Genomic DNA, 20,277 nt, shown 5'->3' with positions numbered 1-20,277 from the left:
GATGGCCTTAGAGGAGTGGAAAGGGGCCAGGAGGACATCCCAGCGGGTGCCACCATTGATGGGAGAGGAGGAGAAAGGAGAGAGCACAGAGAGCATGTGAAGGGTCCATAGGTCAGGTGAAGGCACGAAAAAGAGAATGTCAGTGAGAGTTTCCTTGGAGCAGGCGCTCGTGTAGGTGTCAGCAATAGGGAGGCCTGGGTTGGAGACCAGGATGTCCTTTTTAAACTTTTTCCTGCCAGATTTAGTGAGGAGAGCAGGATAGTCAATAGAGAAGCAATTAGAGTAGATAGGCGAAATAGAGAGCACCATGGAGTAGGAGGACTAGCGCCAAATCAAATTTGATTAATCCAATCAGAAGATTGGACACCCAATATTGTGATCTTTTTTCAGACATGTTGCCCTGGTTCAATGAATCATGTGGTGGCCATGCTCAAGGCCAGAGGTTATGGCAAGCATCCCCATGTCGAGACCCTTGTCCTGGCTTCAGCCTTACTGTGTCTTCTGGCTCTTGTGTCATCCTTCATCTTTCTGGTGCTAGAGTCCTGATTGCACATTAGGTTGCTCCAGTTGCTGCTATTCTGTCGGTGGTAGAGATTTCAGGACAACATAACAGACCTTTTGGAGGGTCGAGTAATGTCACTTGATTTTTTTTGAAAGGGGCATTCAAAGACAACCTGCTAAGGGGAGAGATTTTTTGACAACCTTGCCACAGTTGACTGTTACCTCTCTGAAGGACTTAGATGTTTATCTGGATGATTTTCCACTGAGCAGCCTGAGGCCCTCCTGGCGTTCCAAGCCATCAGGCTTCCCCTTGTTGTCTTTCTTCCATCTTTGATGAGCAGGTGTGTTCAGATTCTGAAGGACAACTTGTGGCTGTGCCTTACCTCAACAAGAGAAGTAGTATGATGCCACTGTCTCTGTGCAGGGAGGCCAATGCGACTCTGGTTCTGATCTCTGGAGAACATCATTTCCCTTTTGGCAGTCCATCTGGCTACGATGGAGAACCTTTTTGTTGATGCCTTTTAGATGTGGTGACTGTTTCAAGAAGTTCTGGGCAATATCATATTTTCCTTGGGTACCTCTCAGGTGGGCCGCTTCACCTTCAGTGCCACCCGGAATTGCTAGCTGTTCTGCGCCAGGGAATTTACCTTAAGGGGGGCTCTGGGAAATGAGCTGATTGTAGATTGAACGATTCCTGTCATACCTCTGGTCTTCAACATACTACAAAGGTTCTGGTTGACTTAGCATGATCGTTCGGACTAAGCCCAAGTGGTGCCCAGTACTTTTGGACATGGCTTGCTGTTCTTCCTTATGCCTGCCAGCGATGGTAGACCTTCTCTCCGAATACCTGAGCCCGGTGTGACACAGCCTACATTTTGGATGCTGAGAGGCTGAGGGGCAAGCATTTCGGGCTGCTTGACTTGTCCGTCCTTGATTTTCAGGCTATTGTTTGGCCAAGTGTGTTTACAGAGTGACACTGTTAAGGGATACTTTTCTTCTATTTTAGGCTTTAAAAAGACGTTCAAAGAGAGCTTTTTTATTTACTGTTGCCCTATTATGCCTTTTTTGAAGAGGTTAATTGATCAGTTTCTACTTGTCATATCGTTGGCCTGTGTGGAATGTAAGCCTTGTTGTTTGAATGGTGGCTCCGTTTGAGCCCTCAAATTCCTGACTTTGAGGTTGCTCATCCTTAGGTTAGTAATTTTGTGGCTATTTCTGTCATTTGTTGGGTCGTCCTTCCTTTCCACGGTCATCTCAGTGTTTCATCTTTCAAACAATATCCATTTTCCAGTCTTCTTCCCTCTGCCTCATCCATCTAAGGCGGTCAAGAGTTTTCATTGGCTAGATCCCTAGAAGGCTCTTGGTTAATATGTATCTTGGATGAGGTCGATGCGAAAGGGTGGCACGCTTTTTGTCTGATTTGCCATTGCTTGGGCTGGCACAACTGTTAGCAAACAGACCCTATCCATATGTACTGCCCTCTGCAATTCAATTAAGATCTAGCCACCAAAGAAGTGCTTGTGGGACTCGGGGCTCATTTGACCTCGGGCTTGGTGGCTACCTCTGCTTAGCAGAGTGCAGTGTTGTGGATATTTGCCGGGCAACGTGCTGTACCAAGTATATTTGCCAAACACTAATGCCTACAATACTTATCAGTTCATAATCCCCTGCCCTTTTTTTCAGTGCTCCATAGTTTCCGGGTGTAGGTTTATTGGCACCCTTAGGTTCTGTACTCTTTCTAAGGTGAGAATTCTGAAGGAGGTAGAAATCTGTTACAAGAGCAAAATACTTTCCTTCGCTAATGTTCTTTCTATTTGATGAGACCTTCTTCCCAGAGATGGCTCACTATCCTCGCATCACAACCTATTCATTATTCCATAGCGTTTGCTACCTCCTGCAGTTCCTCAGTACCTGAGTCCAGGGACAACTGTGCATAAATGAGGTCATTAGACAAAGCTGGCTCATATACGCTACTATGGAATCACAACCAGGTTCATGGGCACCACCGATACAGGTGCAGAACTGCTATGGATTCTGAAAGTTTCCAAAAGCCATATTGATGCCTGCAGGATATTTCTAAGATGAGGGATCTGTGGGAGGAATCAGTAATTGTGGTAAGTCAGAATTAGGAGACTGAGAAAACTCATAATGTTTAGTAACATACATTGTATTGAAGTACCAAAAGTCCTATCCCTTCTCTTCTAGTCCCTATGCTAAATGAAAGAAAAGGGTTTGAAAGGGTGCACGTCAGGATGCTATAAAAAAGAAATTCTTTCCGCCATCTACCTAGCCTAGCCTAATTCCTGCACCTACCACTATAAAGGAAAAATAACCTAACTTAACCAAAATATATCATATGGGGAAAAAGGATGCTGGTTTCTGACTGCACTGAAATGTTTCTTTAGATTTGGAGAGGTTTCCATCGCAAAGCACAGTTCCAATAATGTTACTAGCAAATGTCTCTGGGCTTCTTGCCTGATGCACAGTTCCAATAACGTGGTTAGAAAATATCTTTTGGGCTTCCTGCCCTTTGCACAGTTACCAGTAAGTGTATCTAGGTCTCCTTGCCCATTACGCGACTCAAGTCAAGTGTTCCACAAAGTTCTCTCTTTCTCCCTTGAAAGCTAGAGCTGCTTCTGCCCCTGTTCAGAACCCCTCTCGTTCCTACCCATATCCGGGTCTCTGGTTTCACACCCCTTTTTGGGCTCTGTCTGCTGTCTGCCCACTCTGGAACATTCTGGTTCTTACCCCGTCCCTCGGTCTGGGGTTTAACACCTCTTCTTGAGGTTGGACTGCTTTCCGCCCACTTTGGGCCCTTCTGGTTCTCATACCCTTCCTTGGGTTCTCGTGTAGCCTTTCCGCGCTCCTCCCAGTTTCCAGGAGAAACTGCGTACCATGGCTCTTTACATGGTGCTCCTCCGTGTAGGTGTTTTCTTCAGCTGACTCTGCTTCCTCGTTCCCGGTTCATTCAACAACTCTGTCGGTTGCAGCAGTTGTCCTTGTCCCGCAGCATTCCACAGATCTTCGGTATCATTCTCTTTTGGTCCCATTCAATTGCGGTTTAAGCGCTTCAAACTGTTGCAGGTTCTTCGGTATCTGTCTCCCTTGGCCCAGGTCTCAGTAAGGGAGATGGGTGCACTGCAAACTTCTCAGGGTCATCCCCAGTCAGACCCCGCTTGCCCTGTTCCCTATGAGGTATTACGTTCAGTAGGCTCACCTCCCTCTTGGGGAGAGGGGACGAATTTCCTGGATTTGTCACATAATCCATAGAGAAAGAACATTACCAAAGGTAAGTCATTTTTTAGAGACACACTTCAAGGCTATTATTTGGCAGGGGACTGCTGCACTAATACAGCTGACTTCCTTTAAGGCATTTGGGGCCCAGGCTTATTCTGGATGATGTTCATGTACTTTATTGGGCCATTGTTTAATTTATGCTTGTTGTAGCAGGGCAGAATCAGGAGACGGACAAGCAGACGTGATTTTCAAAAAAAAGGTTAATTTCTTGTTCTGACTTAAAAGAAGTAATCTTTCCCTACATCTGTGATACTAAGCCCTATCATTTGCAAATGAAGGTAAAAAGGGGGTGCTCGCCAGTATGTCAAGATGGTCAAACGAAAATGAAGTTCTTGGTTCGAAATCCTATTCCAACCTACTTTATCTCCCTACAGCTCAAAAGAAAATATCAAACATCCAAGACATACTTTTGGGCCTTATCCAAGGGAATAGGATGGCTGCTGGCCTATGGCCTTCCCACACTTCCGTCTCTTTAGCAGCCTATGTTCACAGTCCAACACATATAGTTGGTGTACGGCTAGAGTGTGGTCCTGGAGTTCCAGCCAGGTCTCTCTCGTTCTCCTTGAATCTTGTTTCACAGTCCTCCTCCCTTTGGTTAGACTTTTGTATTCCCTCTTCCTGCACTTTGTGGTTCTTTTAGTCTCTTCCATCCCCCACTCTGGCACTTGATCTTGCTTATTTCCCACTCTGAGCTTGTCTGTTCTTTCAACCACCCCGGGCATCTCTGTCTCTATTCCCCACTTAAGGCTTTTCTTTTCTCCACCACACCGGGGCTTCTTTTCGATTTTCTCTCCCCACTTTGGGGCTTCTCCATTCTCCCTCTCCACTCTGGGGTGTTCTCAATGTCTCCCCACTCCAGTGCTCTTCTCCTTCATACCCCCCCCCCCCCCCTTTGAGGTTTTCTGAGCCTCTCTGTGCTTCAGGGTGTATCCCCTTATCTGGGATATGCTTCCTCTTTCCCTGATCTGGGTTGTTTTCCCTCTTTCTCCCCACTCTGAGATACTCTGGTTTCTCTCCAGTCTGGGGCTTTTCTCCTTCTTTGTCCCCATTCTAGGGTTCTTCCTTTGGCCTTGCTGCCAACCTCCTGTTTCTAGGTAGCTACTGTACACCTGTATATGACAAACACTGCTCTCTGGGAGGACTGTGTAGGCTGACTGCCTCTCGTCTAGCTGCAGAACTGCTTTTGCGACTCCTGAACTGGAATTCATGACGGTGGTCATCTCCTCCTGTTTCCAGCTTGCTTGGTGTGGGAGATTGCGAGGGGTTTCAACTCCGGGCTCTGCCTCGGCCCGCTGAAGCGTTCCCTTCTTGCTCTGGCTTCCACACGCCATGGCTCCAGTTTCCTGCATGCTGGGTCGCGTTGTTACTCTCCTAGTGCGTCCCAGGTGCGACGACACGCCTAGCGTTCTGTGTCTCTGAGCATCTCTCTTCTTGATGGGCGCTGTGGCGTAATTAAAATCTGAGGGCTGCATGGATACTTCTTCCTGATTATCATATTATCCTTGCCTTACTATATTGCTTTCTCTCCTGTATGGGACAGGGAGGATTAAATGTATTTTTCTGGGAATTTACCATGCTTACTTATTGTAAAAAGATATCCTAAAGTGCAAGGAGTAGCACACAATCCACACTTACGTAGCAGGGCTTCTTCTGCATTACTCTCCTGGGGAAGTGTGGCGTAGCAGGCCAAGGTTAAACTCGTAGTTAAGGAGCATGGTGGTAAAAAGGTATAGTATAACATACAAGAACACATAATAAGGGAGCCCCCTCTGCGCACTACACGTATCTAACAAAAATACATTATTTATATGGGACTTCTGCAGAGGAAAAATGCTGTATTTCAGATGGAAATCTTTTAGGTATGGAGTTTTTGTAGGGTGGCGTCTTCTTCTGAAGTCACTTTGTTTTCAGGGTTTAAGTCCAGTGTAAGAGTTGGCTTTTAAAACAGAGGCAAAACCCGGTATTAGTCATTGGGATCAAATCAAGAGGAAGTCCCACGGTTATGTCATTTTGTATTACTTGTGTCCAATGCTTGCCATATGGTCAAATGTGAGGGGGAAAGGCTTACGATTACAGGTTAAATGTGCTATCTAATACACTGTTCACCAGCTTGGTGCAGAGCATGTTTGCAATGGACCATGGATGACGGTGGGATGCCAAAGGTTGAACCTGATGGGGTACGATGCAGCTAGCTCAGTGGCTGGGGTTGCACTTTTGGTAGCCTGTCGGTGCAGGTAATGGCCCAGTGGTTTCAAGAAGGTAAATTGGTGTTTTATGCAGCTGTCGGTTGCAGATACTAATTTTCCTAACATTACTTTCAGGAGATTGTACACCAGTTACGAGATGAGCCATGTAGAATCTGACAGGTGATATTCAGGGAAGGGGGAGTTTGAAATGTATGTAACCCAGCTGGTCCTGCTAACTCAAAGGAAGGAGCATTGGTGTTGTCCCCACTGGTTAAGTGAATAAGACGGACCTACAGAGAGCCCATCAGTACTTCGAAGTTACTTGCAGGTTCAGTAGAGCTTCCGTCTGCCATATGCGAGTTCCTCTCTATCCACTCGGGGCGTGTGCAATCAATTACACCGGCTAATTGAAGTTTTTTTGCAGCCACCCATTTCGGGATAGTCGCACATTCAGATCTTCTTGTGCAAAAATTCAGGCTATAGATTCAGCAGCGAATCCCAGACGCCTGCTCATACTTCTAGCCATGGCTACTCTGAGCTCAGAGCATGGAGTTCCAGGAAAGCCAAGACCTTATAGATCCATGCATCTTTTTCCATGATTGCACGTGAAGCGCATCCTTGTTGTGCTGTTCTGGTGGACTTTCATGGAGCAAGACTTATTCCGGGAAAGGTGAAATGGCTGTTAGGTAAGATTTTCCTATCAATTATATATCTTCCTGACCTGCCTCAACCCCAGAACTTTTTGCTTGTACTGATTCTACATCCCTCTCTCCCTCCTAAGGTGAGCCTGGCTGCTCTGTCTACTCTACCCTAGACTCAGGTGGTACAGCCTTATAGTAAGTGGAGTCTTGTACTTTCTCAGTTGAATGGTTTTACTAAGCCCTTAGTTTGATTTAAGAAAAACTGTCCTAACAATGGAGGCAGCACTGTCATCCTTTAGCTGCACCAACCGTGAGGCACAAAACCAACTGAGCAGGGGGACCTGTGCAGGGAAACTGACTACATGGCACATTTGGAGCACCCTGCCCTGGAAGTTGTATGGACTCCAAAGAACAAGACCAAAACATATCTGGGGATGTTTGTAGTCTCATGCAAAAGGGATGTGGCCAAGTAGTTCGGGCTAGACTTCCCCTTTTGGGGTGGGACCAAGTCTGATTTGCATATGTGCTTTCCCCTTTTGTAATGGCTTGGCAGGTGAAGAACGATGTTCTGGAGGATTGCGCAGAACAATGCCAGAGGTTCAGATTAATTCTAAACCTTCCAGCCATCACCTCTTTTGTTTTGTGAGTCACACAACCAACTTTGCAGGGGGAACTGACTACATGGCACATTTTTGGAGTTCTTTGCCCTGGAAGTCGTAAGGATTCCAAACACATTACACAGATCTATATGGCCAGTTAAGCCTTGGATGGGTACTCCCTCGAGAATGAGGCAGGTTGATGAGTCAATAGGGCAAGCAAAACTGGCAAAGGACTCACCTAGGTCTCACCTAAGATTTTTGACTTATTGACATAAGTATACTTAGATGTTTGACATTCATGGGACATTGTGGTTGAATTGGCTAGTTAGCATTGGGGTAGCTTTAATCTAAATGCCAGGAACATCTGTGACTAAGGAACTTAACTAGTTACAGAACAACTACTTACTTCACTATACACCCTAATTTCCACAAGTTGATATCCTCGTATTTGAGCTCTGTGATGTTTTTGAAATTCAGAAATGAGGTTAGCACTCATATCACTAAAGGTTGCAATTGTAGGTTCGGAAGAGCTTTGCTGCTTCTTAGACAAACATCCTTTAAACATGTTCTTTTCCCAAACTGACCGCTCTTTGAGGTCAAGTAAAAGTAGCATCCATAGTGGAGTGAAATAATATGAAAAAAAGCATCAAAACCGTCAAAAGTGGATAGAGAAATTTGCAGCTTACAGAGGGACTGCTCCTAGCCGTGACAAAGAACTGAAGAATGTCTGGGAGGAAGAGTGGTGACTGATGGACGGGACTGCTGCTAAAAGACATCTGGAAAACTATGTTCCTGAAAGCTATTGAGAAGATGAAAGGGGAACTGTTGAACAAAATTGATCAGTTGCAGAAAAAGAGAAGTTTTCCTCCAGCAGAGGCTGGAATCCCTCAACAGGGCTAGCTAGAGGATTATACTGTACAGCGGTAAGGTTTGTCTGATGATATGGAAATGAAAGTAAAAGGGATGGAAAGTGCTTAGAAACAAGCTAATGCATGGCTGGAAGATCAAGAAGGTCAAGCACTTGTTGAATAAGTAATTCACTGCCTGCAAGGCAACTGTCGCTCGTATTTAAAGTTGAGTACGCTCATTGGGTCTTGGCTCCACGACCGCCAGAATGCTAAACTATAAGGATCGAGATACCATTCTCTGCACAGAAGGAGGGTGAATTATAACTAATTGCTATACTAGCATTTATATCCAGACCTCGCTTAGGCTGTGCAGCAAATGAGGAAGCAGTTCCAAGTGGAGAAGAGAACACTTGGCAACAGAGGGGTAGAATATGCTATGCTGCACTCTTCAAAATTAAAGGTAATTGGCAGCAGAAAAAAATCAGTTCTTTACAGATGCTACTGCTACCATGTTCTCCTGCACGTCTTCCCCAGGGCTCCTCCCCCACCTTAGCCCAGCCATCCCTAAATCCTGAAGTGGTCACTACAGATCAGTAATGTCTACTATCTAGGATCTGGCACTCTAGTGGTGAGGGCCTAAAGGCAAGGTCTCCAAGGTGGATCCTAACCTGTGGTCCCACAAGAAGAATATCAGGAAGTGGTACTTTCCAATCACCCAGGTCTCATTTGCTCTTTACTGCTCACACTCCTTGCCATTATGTTCTTGCCTTGCTTTCTCTTCTACTCTCCTCCCTTCTCTCCCTTTCTCTGTCCTTCCGATGTTATCCTGCCTTCTGTCCACTACTGCTCCCTGTCTCCATTCTACCACTCTCTTACCTCTACTCTCCTCCCACTAATCTCAGTACTCTATACACTCCAGTATTTGCACCTCCCACTACCCTTCACTACTCTCTCCTCCCACTACTCTCCACTTCCACTCTACACTCCATCCCTCCTTTTCAGTCACCCTCCTTTCACTCTCCCAATATCATTTTTCTCATTCTGCTTCACTCACTGCCCTACACTCCCACTTCATTCCACTCAACTTTCTTGCCATACGTGCACTCTCAAACCCAAGTACCACTTTCTCTCATCAATACCTCACCTAACACACGGCACTCGCTCTTCTTAAGTCTCTTCCATGCTCCACTCCACCATCCTTCCTGCATCTGGATTCTTTGCTCACCTTCTCCACCCTTGACATCACCCAAACAAGCCATACTCCTCTGCTCCCTGCATCCCCTTTTATTCTCCTGCTCCCCCTCCCATTGGTTCTAGCATCCACCAGGTTCCACAGGCCAGTCTCCTGTTCTTCTCCAGGGTTTGGTGTTAAGATGGATTTCTCAAATCTGACCTGATGGGCAGTGAACAGGGGAGCTATGAGAGGTTAGCAAAACTTAATCAAGGTTAAGTGTAGAGAGTGGTCAAGGCTTAGTCTCAGGAGAAGTGAGTGGGGTCAGGGGTGCACAATGAGTCCATGCAGTGAAATACCTGTCTAAGCAGAATAATTGTGTAAGTCCAAACATACTATATTTATTATAGGCCCAAAAAAACACTAGAAAAATGAATCAAGCAGGTAATATTATCACACAACACTAAAATATATACGGTTGCATTTGTTAATAGAAATGCATACAAATCATTTATACACATGAAATAGAAAAACCAGTACACAGGAATAGAAGCCCTAACTTTGAGTCCAATCCCTAATTTGAATGGGGCCTTGTGCCCAAATGTTCCTCTACGATAGGGGACAAAGTTAGGAAAGGTTCCCGTGGTGGTGAAAAATGTTCCAGAAGAGGCTTTTACATTTAAGGAAGGTGCTCTTTCTATCGTTCAGAACATCTTTTAAAGTAAACTGTTAATGATTGAGAGAATGGAATAAATCAAAGTTCTTCGCAAACTTTTAGAATGGAGGAGATGGGGGCAGCTGTAAGTATTGCAACTAATCACTGGCATTACTCATATTTTCCCAGGTCACTTGGCAGGTCGACTGGGAGTCGCTGGAGGTATGTTTTCCTGCCGTTAGATCCAGTAGAAGAAGCCCAGGAGCTGAGGTTACAAGGAAGATTCCGGTCGTGTCCAGGAGCTGAGTGCAGCCCTTTCCGAAGAAGAAATGCAGCAGGCATCGATGCAGGCTTCTTCAAGACACTCTACCAAAAAGAGGATAGCTGGTTTCAGTGACAATTCTCCCACATTGGTGACAGCAGGCGTTTCTCCAGTCGCAAACATAGACGGTCTTCCAGGACAGGATCCATTAAGGTTGGGAAGCTGAAACTTCGCAGGAAGGCGACTTGTCGGACTTGCTGGCAACCACCGAAGTTTCAGATGAAAACTTGAATGGCGACGCTTCTGGTGTGGTAGCCCAATTAGAGCTGGCCAGTCCAGCGGGTGTTCCAGGGACCCTTCCGAAGGCTCAAAGCTGCAGGAATGCGAGAAGATGTCCCACCAGTCCAGGGTCGTAGCACCAACGAGGGTCTTCTCACATTAGGTAGTTCTACAGGGCTTCACCAGAGCATTTGGAGGAAAGGTTCCCAGTCATCTCCACAAGTCCTCCATAGGTCTTCAGTCGGCTCGATGGCTACACAGGGATACTTGGCTCTGTTTCTGATCTTCTAAAATGGCTGCAGGACTCCTCTTCCTATCCTAAATTCAGGTTAGTGATCAAGCTCAGCCCCCCAATAGCAAGGATCTGCACTACTCTCAGCCAGCAGTGGTCCATTCAGGGACCACTGCAGGTTTTTCTCATGCATGCACACCAGAGTTGCTGGCACCAGTTTGTGGATTGGGACCAGATAGTCCAGTTTGGATTGATTTGGTCGGATCTGTTTGATTGTTGGAGAATTGAGAATTGGTTGAATTTATTTTTGTTGTTTGGGTCATTTTGCTGCATATATATGCAGGGGGAGACCCCCTGTGCTCCCCCTTCACCCATATATCCTGGGTCCACACACAAATGGCATACACTAGCCCATGACCATGAAAGCAGCAGCTTCCCAGGACAATGTATCACTTCCTGACCTGAGAGGGCAGGAAGAAGTCTACGAAACTATATGGCCAAATGACAAGCAAAAAACCTTGTGGCATGGCCATTTTAGGACACTATGCACGTTTAGAGCCAGGAGTGTTAATCGTGAATTTGCATGCTAAAATAAATGTATTAATAGTACAAATGTAACTGCTGCCACCAGCACATATAAAAAGTAACCAAACATCCCCAGTTTAAAAGTCTAGGGTGATACAAAAGTATTGCCCTGCACTGCATTGTAAAATGCTGTGTCACTGTAAGAAAAGTTACCAAAACAGTTAAAAAGTAAAAGACAAAAGGGGAAACATAGTTGCCTAAAAGAGAACTCTTTCCTAACCATCATGTCATACAGGTGCAAATATTTAAAGTGCCTTTTAAGCCCTGAACTCCTTTTCAAATGCAGGTCTGCCGAGTTTTGTAATAGTCAATTTCAAAGTACCTATTCAGTTGCTTTTGAGTGTCCTTTTCTCCAGTGCCTAATGTTCCGCAGGCTCAGAGTTTTTTGCTGCATGTCTCGCAGGTGGGTTGCTTGTTCCCTCCACCTCCTCCGCCGCAAGAACTTTAGGGCTCTGCAGTCCTGAAATGGAGGAAAGAAAACATTGCCAAAACAAGGTACAGCAGGTATGGGGTGATTAAAAGTTCTTGTAGCCATTACATGTAGAGGGGACAGAGACTGGGGCCCTTCTAACTCCCTTGCACTGGCAAACACTGTAGTAGGCTTCCTGCCCCATGTTAAGAGGGCCCCTATCTCCTTGACAGGGTCAGGGCCTTCCCCCTTTCACAGTCGCCCAAACATAACCAGCCCAAGGTGGGCACCTCAGACGGACTTAAGGGTAAGCGGGGATGAGAATGTGTGGCTATATGGTGGTGATATGTAGCACTTATCGGGACTACACATAAGAACATAGTACCAGGTCAGACTGGTTGTTAAGGGCTGATTAAAACCTGTGAGATAAGGTAGGAATTGTGACGAATCCTTGGATGTCATCACTTCTCCCCAAAGGGGAGCCGCTTCCCACGAGACCAGGGAGGTGAGGCCGCTACCCGATAGTCCCTCTGGGGGTGGTATTCGGCGGGAGGATTTCATGGGGAGAGACTTCCCCTCTAGGGACAGGGACGACCATCCAAGGGATATGCAGCATTCCCATACTCCATAACACCCTCCCTCAACCTCCTATCATACACTGGTCACTTCATCACCCCACAATTCCATGTATGTGTGTAAGATAGGAAATCCAACCCCCTTCGTGCGAAGTACTGAGACGGGGACAAATAGCGACTGCCCATTTGAGATAGACTCAAGGACTGGTTCTAAGAAGAATCTGTCAAACCAAGTGGAGAAAAACAATATTAATATTGAGACCAGAAGCGCAGAGCCCTGAAGATCAAAGTGGGACACTACAGCGAGCGGTCTAGTCGCTCAGAAACAGCCCGCCCAAACGACAAGTTAAAAAGCAAGAACAGACAATGCCCAGAGTCGGCCTGACCCTGGAGGAGCTTCGAGAAGGGGAGCGCAACTGCGCAGACAAGAGACGCTTCAGGCCAGGACGCGTGCACCAAGCACTCAGCGTCCGAAGAGGAAGGAAGGAAGCAGGACTTACATGAAGGCTGGAGAACCTGATGTCTGGTTCCACAGGAGCAAGCAGAGAACCAAGCAGTCTGCCGGAGACCTGATGCCTGCTGAGAGACCAGCGTGGCAAAGCAGCTACAGCACGAGAACCGACCACGAGAGCCAAAGGGAAGCTGAGACGACTTGGGCACCAGGGAAGACCGGAAACCCTGCCGGCCAAGCAAAAGTGTACACAGTGTGTGCCCGGGAAGATGCTGGGGAACCATGAGGTCTGTGGTCGACCGAGGGAGGGAGAGTGGATAGAACTTCATCACCAATGTTATCGGATGACTGGGCACCCAGTCGATTCCCTGCGGTAGGAGCATATATCAGCGCAGGACACGCATTAAATTAAGTGTCCCACATAGACACGCCTGGGTCTGGGGAAGGGTGTCATACCCCTGACATTGTGAACTGTAAAGCAATCCTGAGAAAAGACCAGGGGAAGGGAGTAATTCCCCATGGCATTGTCAGTTACAAAGTAAGCCTGGAAAAAAGACAGGGGAAGGGAATCGTTCCCCCTTGTATTGTGAGCTATAAAGTCTGCATGAGAAGTCCAGGGGAATGGAGTCATTGCCCTTGCATTGTGAAAATACTGGAAGCAAGACACCTGCAGAAGAGGGGCATTCTCCAGGAACCCAATAGTGAAGAAACGATTTGCAATAAGGAATTTGATGTTTGAGTTGAACTTTAATTTGGAACATTGTTGGTGCCTTAAAAGGGATTGAGACCTGGAGAAGGGAGGGGAGGCATTCCCTCAGGTAAAGATACCACCAAAGAATCAAAACGTTTGTCATTTTGAGTTGAATTTTGCTGCTTGTTGACCTTTCAACTTGGAACTTTGTTTTATAACCTGGAACAGGATTGAGACCTGGGCAAGGGAGTCCTTCCCTTTGGTAAAAGTCCCAAATACAATTGGAACCACGATCCACTGTCCAGAAGAAGGGAGTCATTCTTCTGGACCAAGAAGATCAGCTACCCTTTTAGTTTAGTTACAAGTGTAGGGGACAGAAGCAGGGTTTTGACATAGGATAGGGGACTCTTGATAAACTTCGACATCCTGACTGCCTCCTTAGTATTTTTGGTTTAGGTAGGGAAACCGCCCTTAGATTTAGGGAGACGTAGGTTTTCTCTTTTATTTTTTGATAAATAAAAGTTAAAACCAACAATCATGCTACTTGTTTGTTTGTCTCCTCCTTCTCCACCCTTACAGAATACTGAGGCTGCCTTCCTCATCTTAATTCGCTTCATCCCAAGCAGCTCCCTTCCTCCGCACTGCGATTTGAGCTAACTGCAAAACAAAGCCTGGATGATTGTATGCTTCCATATGGCAAAGACTGACTGATGGGCACACAGGGCAAGATTCATATAAATGCACCCAAGGATATGTGCCTAGGTAAACTGTGTTGGCATTATGTCTATAAGACCAATGATGGAGAGAAGGGGTGATTGATGCAAGATTTTTGGCGCAAGGTGTGTGAAGAAATGTAATTCATTGTTGACACTCGGTTACCCAAGTTGGAAGTACAAATATTGCTCACCTTAGAGCTAGCCCTTCTTTGACTTTAAAAGGGGTTCTGGGAGTCCCTCCACCGGCACGAACACGGCCCATGACCTGTTCTTGGATGGATGGCCCCAGGGAGAGTCTCAACCAAGTCTTTAGCTCACTGTCCCTTTCACAGTGGAGAAATAACCCTGCATATCAGTATTTGTCTTGCCCAAGGGCAGTCCAGCACTGTAATGCTAGGAAATTCTCCTCTGAACAAGAGTACCAACAGCAACCCCAGACGTGTGTTTCGGCCTAGTCGGGCCTCATCAGTGAGGTGGAGCTGTGCCTCTACAAGAACAATGAGCAAGGGGTGCACGTCTGGATTTCCCTGGTAACTTAGGGTGAAACCCAAAGTTACTTAATATGCACAGCAAAGGGGGTTCTGAGAGTCACTCTACTCAGAGAGGCACAGCTCCATCTCACTGATGAGGTCGGACTAGGCCGAAAAACGTGTCTGGGGTTGCTGTTGGTACTCTTGTTCAGAGGAGATTTGCTTAGCATTACGGTGCTGGACCTTCGGATGGGACAAAGACGGATATGCCTATGGACATTTCTCCTCTGTGAAAAGCACAGTGATCTAAAGCGTGGTTGAGTCTCCCGTGGGCCATCCACCCAAGAACAGGTCAATGGGCCGTGTTGGTGCTGGTATAGGGACTCCCTCACCTCTTTATGTAAACTGCTTCCACTTTAGGCTAGATTTGTGAATTTGAGCTAAAGTGGGAGATCATGGTGCATGTTAGTTATATACAATATAGGTGTAGATGATATATTATGCAGTCATTGAATTTTTTGTTTTTTGTGTGTGCAGCATTTACTGTATACCGAGTACCGACTTCGATTGGGATGATTAATGTATGCAAATATGTTCTATGTACAGCGCGTAGGCGTGAGTGCTATGAAGACGGAGGTATGGCCCTCATGACCCCACACGAATCTCAGTCCGATGACAGAGACACAACAGATGCACCTCACTTTTAGGCCCTTCATCGCCATCATCTGATGTGAGACATGTTACCCTCTCAGACAGCCATTCAGACCATACCCAATCGATGATCTGGAGGAGGTGGAGATGCCATCAATCGAACAAATTGACTGACTGCAAAACGAAATATCAATGACATCATCACTGATATCACTACATAGCTGCACTTAGACATGAAGTACATAGCCATGCATTAGTTTGTTGCACATAGGCATGAAAAACATGCTTATCACTCACGCAGGTAGATGACGGACACGCATACATATCTCTATTTCTGAGGCTGTGGAATCTGCTTAGCTCACATGCTGTGCGTAGGCTGACATCTAGTGAAAGTTGCAGAGTATTACAGTTGTTGTTTTCGAAACTCGAAAAGGGACGTCGACAGGGAGTGCCAGTAATACTATCTCTAGTGTGACGTCCACTGTACTCATGATCCCTCGCACGTGTAGGTCCCTCAGATTTTACAAGCATCAGAAATAATATTACGGTGAGTAATGTATCCCATATATATCTATACCCTTTGCCAAAGCTCAACTGCAAGATGCCAAAGTATACGTATAACTAGCTTGCAAACGCTTGACTGCCACTTACATGGAAAAGCCATAAGGACATATATGGAAGCTATAGGCCCACTGAAGTGAATAAGGAAAGGGAGACAGGCTACAAGCACATGGAAGGGCTGGCACAATCGCTACAGCCAGAGGCAAATGAACGACAAACCCCAGCCAAGGATGAGTGGAGACGGAAAGTTCCTGGTTACCAAGACAATAAGCAACCTGCAAGAAATTCATGCTAAAATCCTCATAATTGCAGGCAGAAGATCTCCATTTCATGGTCTCAACACACGTGATCTAGCAGAGCAAGACAGTGCGTATTCGAACAAGGTAGACCGAGAGAAGCTGTTCCCCACCGAACCAGAGGTAGAAAGATAAGAATGTTGCTCACGAAGTAACAACTGAATGCACTCTGCCAGGCTTAGGTGATCGGAGATGGCAACATTAGGGAACACACAGGCCCTCCATGTCCATTTTCATTGTCTTGAGAAGGTACACTCAGCCTGGTACCCGTCCAGGCTCCCAGGGCTGGGAGGACCCATTCTCCACAATCCAGAGTCACCTTTCACTTGACGGTGTAATATGTTGCAGGAGCCAATAGTCTCCATACGGTCCTGCAACTTAGTATTTTGTGGAGTGTAGCGCTGGTCCCAGGAGGAACCACCAGGTATGGCCACCCAGTAGGAGAACTAAACCTTATAGAATGTGTATATAGATTGCCTAAACGGACCAATCTGAATGCCCAATAGGTTTGATGGACGGAACTTGGTTTTGTGAGATCACACCCGGATAAAACCGGGTGACACACTCAGAACGTCGAGAGCTGTAGAGAATTCATATTTTTCGAGTGTGATTCCTGCCATTTTGTTAGATAATAAAGACAGTAAACTTTGCCCAATGGCTGAGTCTTCTGTTCTTGCAGCAGGGTGTTTTTGATGAGGCTGAGTGTCTCTCTGCTGGTAATTGGGGTGACTGCTATAGAACCCCTGCCACTCCTTGACAGCTATATAAATAGCAAATCATTATCATAACAAATCATTAACTAAAGTGTTCTCTCCAACAAGTAACACTGACATGTAAAGCTGTGAAGTGTTATGATTATGGATAATGGTGGGATTGGAGGGTGGCAAAGTTGCCTTAATAGCATACATGTTATGAATTACATAATCAAGTGGCTGTTTTTGTTGATAAGAGTAAAGCAAAACAAGAAAAGCAGAACCTAAGCAAATGAACTTTGCAAGTCTCATTTTGCAGTTCTATCAATTTGTCATTTCTGGAATCTCTATATCAAGAATCCCCAATGACACTGACAAACATAAACGTCGAAAGAGAAGACACCTTTCCCAAATGGAAATCAGGTTCTGCCGCATACATCGGTTATCAACTTTATGCTATACATAGTCCTTCTCTATGCAAGTAGCATCTATACTTCGTTAAAGTTTCCTTCTATGTGTCAACAGAGAGTTGTTTGAATCGCTCCCATAACATTGACACAATGCCCACAATTTCTAGTATTATTTATTTTTGTCGATATTCTCTGTGTATTTTGATAAATGGGGGTGTACTAAAATTGCTTCCTGGGATTTACAGACCAACATGTTTTCTTGACAGATGTTTCAAGTATTACATACAGAGAAGCCCCTTTATATTCAAGCAAACAACTGTGTAGAGGCAAATGAGTGGATCGAATCCCTCAGCAGGCTCAGCCGATGCAATCAACGGAGACTGAGTGTTTACCACCCATCGGCTTATCTGAATGGGAGCTGGCATTGCTGCAAGGCCACTTCGGAGAGCACAGCGGGCTGCACACCATGTACTGCGTAAGTAGATAAGGTGTAGATTTCTTTACATGCTCAAGACTGGAAGGTAATATTCAGCCAGCTGCACTTTTTTCAAATGCCATGTTTCTGCAAAACTTGTTGTAACAGGAATGGATTGTTCTAGTAAACAGACACTATTTATACATGTTCTAGCTATCCTAGAAATCTATACTTTCTGATAGTGATCAACATTTTTTCCAAACTTGTGTAGGAATTTCTAAAACTAATTATTTTGCAGATAAAACATGACCTCCCTTCCCTCATACTTACACGCTTGTGCCTTGGCTCGAGGTCCAATTGATATAGAAATGGATATTTCTGTGATGTGCATGCAGCAATTAAAGTTATTTGTGCAGTGCTGCGGGCCATGGAAGTGGCCTCAAAACAGAGGAAATAACTGCACGTTAGAGAAAGCTAATATCCTCACTGCTTGGGACTAATGTACAAAGAGCCCATATATTGAGCTTTTTTAAAAACTCCAATTCTCAGTTGCGGCTAGAGTTCCATGTGGATCGTAAAGCACTACTGGTATAATCAATCCTGCAATTCTATTAAGTTTTGGAAACAGAAGCAATTCTGAAGCAGATTGTTGCCTTCACTTACAATGTTCATGTTAAAGGATATTTATACCGCGCACTATCACGTTGATAGTGGGGGAGAAAATTGTGTGATGTAGAGCGCTTTGCAGTGGATAAAACCAGAGGCCAGTGTAAACTGGTTAATTACACGTGTTAAATATGTTATTGCCTACTTTTCCTTAGCTTAAAAAGGACCTGGGCATCAACATTTCGCATCAACTGTATACTGACCAATGTGTCTCTTTAGAAGTAAGTCCAAAATAAAGACTTTTAGATTATCCTGCCTTTTTCTAAAGAAGTGCTTTTCTCAGGAACCGAAGCAGAAAGAACAGGTAATTACCACTGCTCCTGCTTGTGCGGTCACAGGTTTTCATCTAATGAGAAATCCAGGTTGCCCCATACCTTGTTCTCTAAGTTCAGGACAACTTCTGGGTGGGTGGAGGTGGGGAGAGAGACAGAGCCATGGTGCTTGTTTTAGATTAAAACTACTATTTTGGTGAAGTTGATGTTTATGGTGAAGTAGATGTTTAGTTTCAGTTGGATCATTTGCACCCATTGATCCACATCTTGTAGACACATTGCCTCACATAAAGCAGCACTCTCGTCCAGTTGAGAAGAATGCAAGTGTCAGTGGCAAGCATGTAGAAAGAAAAAACATGCGCCCAAATAGGGGCATGGAGAGAGTATTAAGAATAATTCTGCCTTCTACACGTGAAATTAAATTTATCTGCAGATCACACCGCTGAGTTGCATGACTGCAATTTATTGGGATATCTTTTTGTGATTGGAACATGTTAATGAAAACCAATCTACATGGAGCCACATCAAGGAATTTGCACTGGTCATAGAATGCAAGACATTTATTTCTTATCAAATTCAGCAAATTATCACTGTTGGGGAGAATTCTCAGAAATGTGCTAATTCCCTCCACCTTAGAGACCCCCAGCAACTTTGCTGGATTTTGAGGACTTGATTTTTTTTCAACCTGGGGAGAGTGAGGCCCTTTTTCCCACTCTCTCATGTATTTTAATGTGATTTTGTACAATGTGTTTCTTTTGCTTGTGGAGTCTGACAAACTCCATAGACATCATCTTTTACATTGTGTCACACAGCACCTTCAGTGCAGTGGTACAGGAAGGTCTTTCAGAATTCCCAAAGGTTTGAATACCTTCTCTTGGTTAAACTACTGTTTCCAAGAGCAGTAAAGGGAAATTGACTTTACTTACATGTGTAACTTTCTAGACCCAGCACACACTATCTTACAATAGGGTGCTGGAGGGGTTACTTGGTAACCCCTTTGTCTAGCTTCTCGTGTAACATTTTTATGTTACCCTTTTCTCATTGAATGGCTGGTGGCAGTGGTTTCGTTTTACTACCATGGTGTGCATTTACCGTGGGCTGCGTTCACAGCTGCAGTAAAGCACCAAAGGGTGCCATTTTTGTCAAAATGGCCCCAGTCTTCTTTTTTTGCCATTTCTTTGTGGAAAGGTCCTTCTTGAGATTTACTCTGCGTGCCAAACCAGGTTTGGTCCTATTGTTCGTTTTGCCTTTGGTGGGATTCACGAGTGAAACCTGCCTCTGGCTCCAGGGTGTCTGGGGTAGGCAGGAAGTGAGGGAGGTCCTGAAACTCCTTGTGCTTTGTCTCCTACGAGACCCAAATGCACTCCGTGATGATTGGCTGGCTGACTGTCAAGAACAGCCACCCTGCTGGGTGTTTGACAGCTAGGCTGGAATTAATGGGAGAGAACTGAACAAAAGGTGAGTCTTTTGGCTTGGAAGGCAGAGTCGACCACTGGACAAAGGAACCGAAGAAGAACTTGAAGAGGACGCCTGCTGCAGCTCCTGGAATGTTGGTTTGCCCGGTGAAGCCCTGCTGCAGTGCCGAAACGCCAAGCATAGACTGAGGAGCCGCTGCAAGGAAGACTTCTCCCCTTGAGTTGGTAGGACCAATCAACTCTAAAGTAAGCCACCTGGACATCCATCTCGGAGCTGGTTGAATTTCCACAGAGTTGCTGCTGGAAACTGTATAGTCAGGGAGAGGAACAC

General features: G+C 45.5%; 1 protein-coding gene across 1 annotated transcript in view; it reads left to right on the top strand.

Annotated features, from left to right (window-relative positions):
* The window catches only part of RASA2 (RAS p21 protein activator 2), a 1,321,178-nt gene that overhangs the window by 1,143,664 nt on the left and 157,237 nt on the right, over positions 1-20,277 (top strand). Inside the window, exon 21 of the mRNA XM_069618287.1 lies at positions 17,445-17,653. Coding sequence (XP_069474388.1) covers positions 17,445-17,653 — 209 coding nt within the window. The remainder of the gene's footprint in view (positions 1-17,444; positions 17,654-20,277) is intronic.

This window comes from Ambystoma mexicanum, chromosome 10, assembly GCF_040938575.1.
Source record: "Ambystoma mexicanum isolate Mex_15411 chromosome 10, UKY_AmexF1_1, whole genome shotgun sequence".
Classification (NCBI taxonomy): domain Eukaryota; kingdom Metazoa; phylum Chordata; class Amphibia; order Caudata; family Ambystomatidae; genus Ambystoma; species Ambystoma mexicanum.
This window is presented reverse-complemented; position numbering and strand designations above follow the sequence as displayed.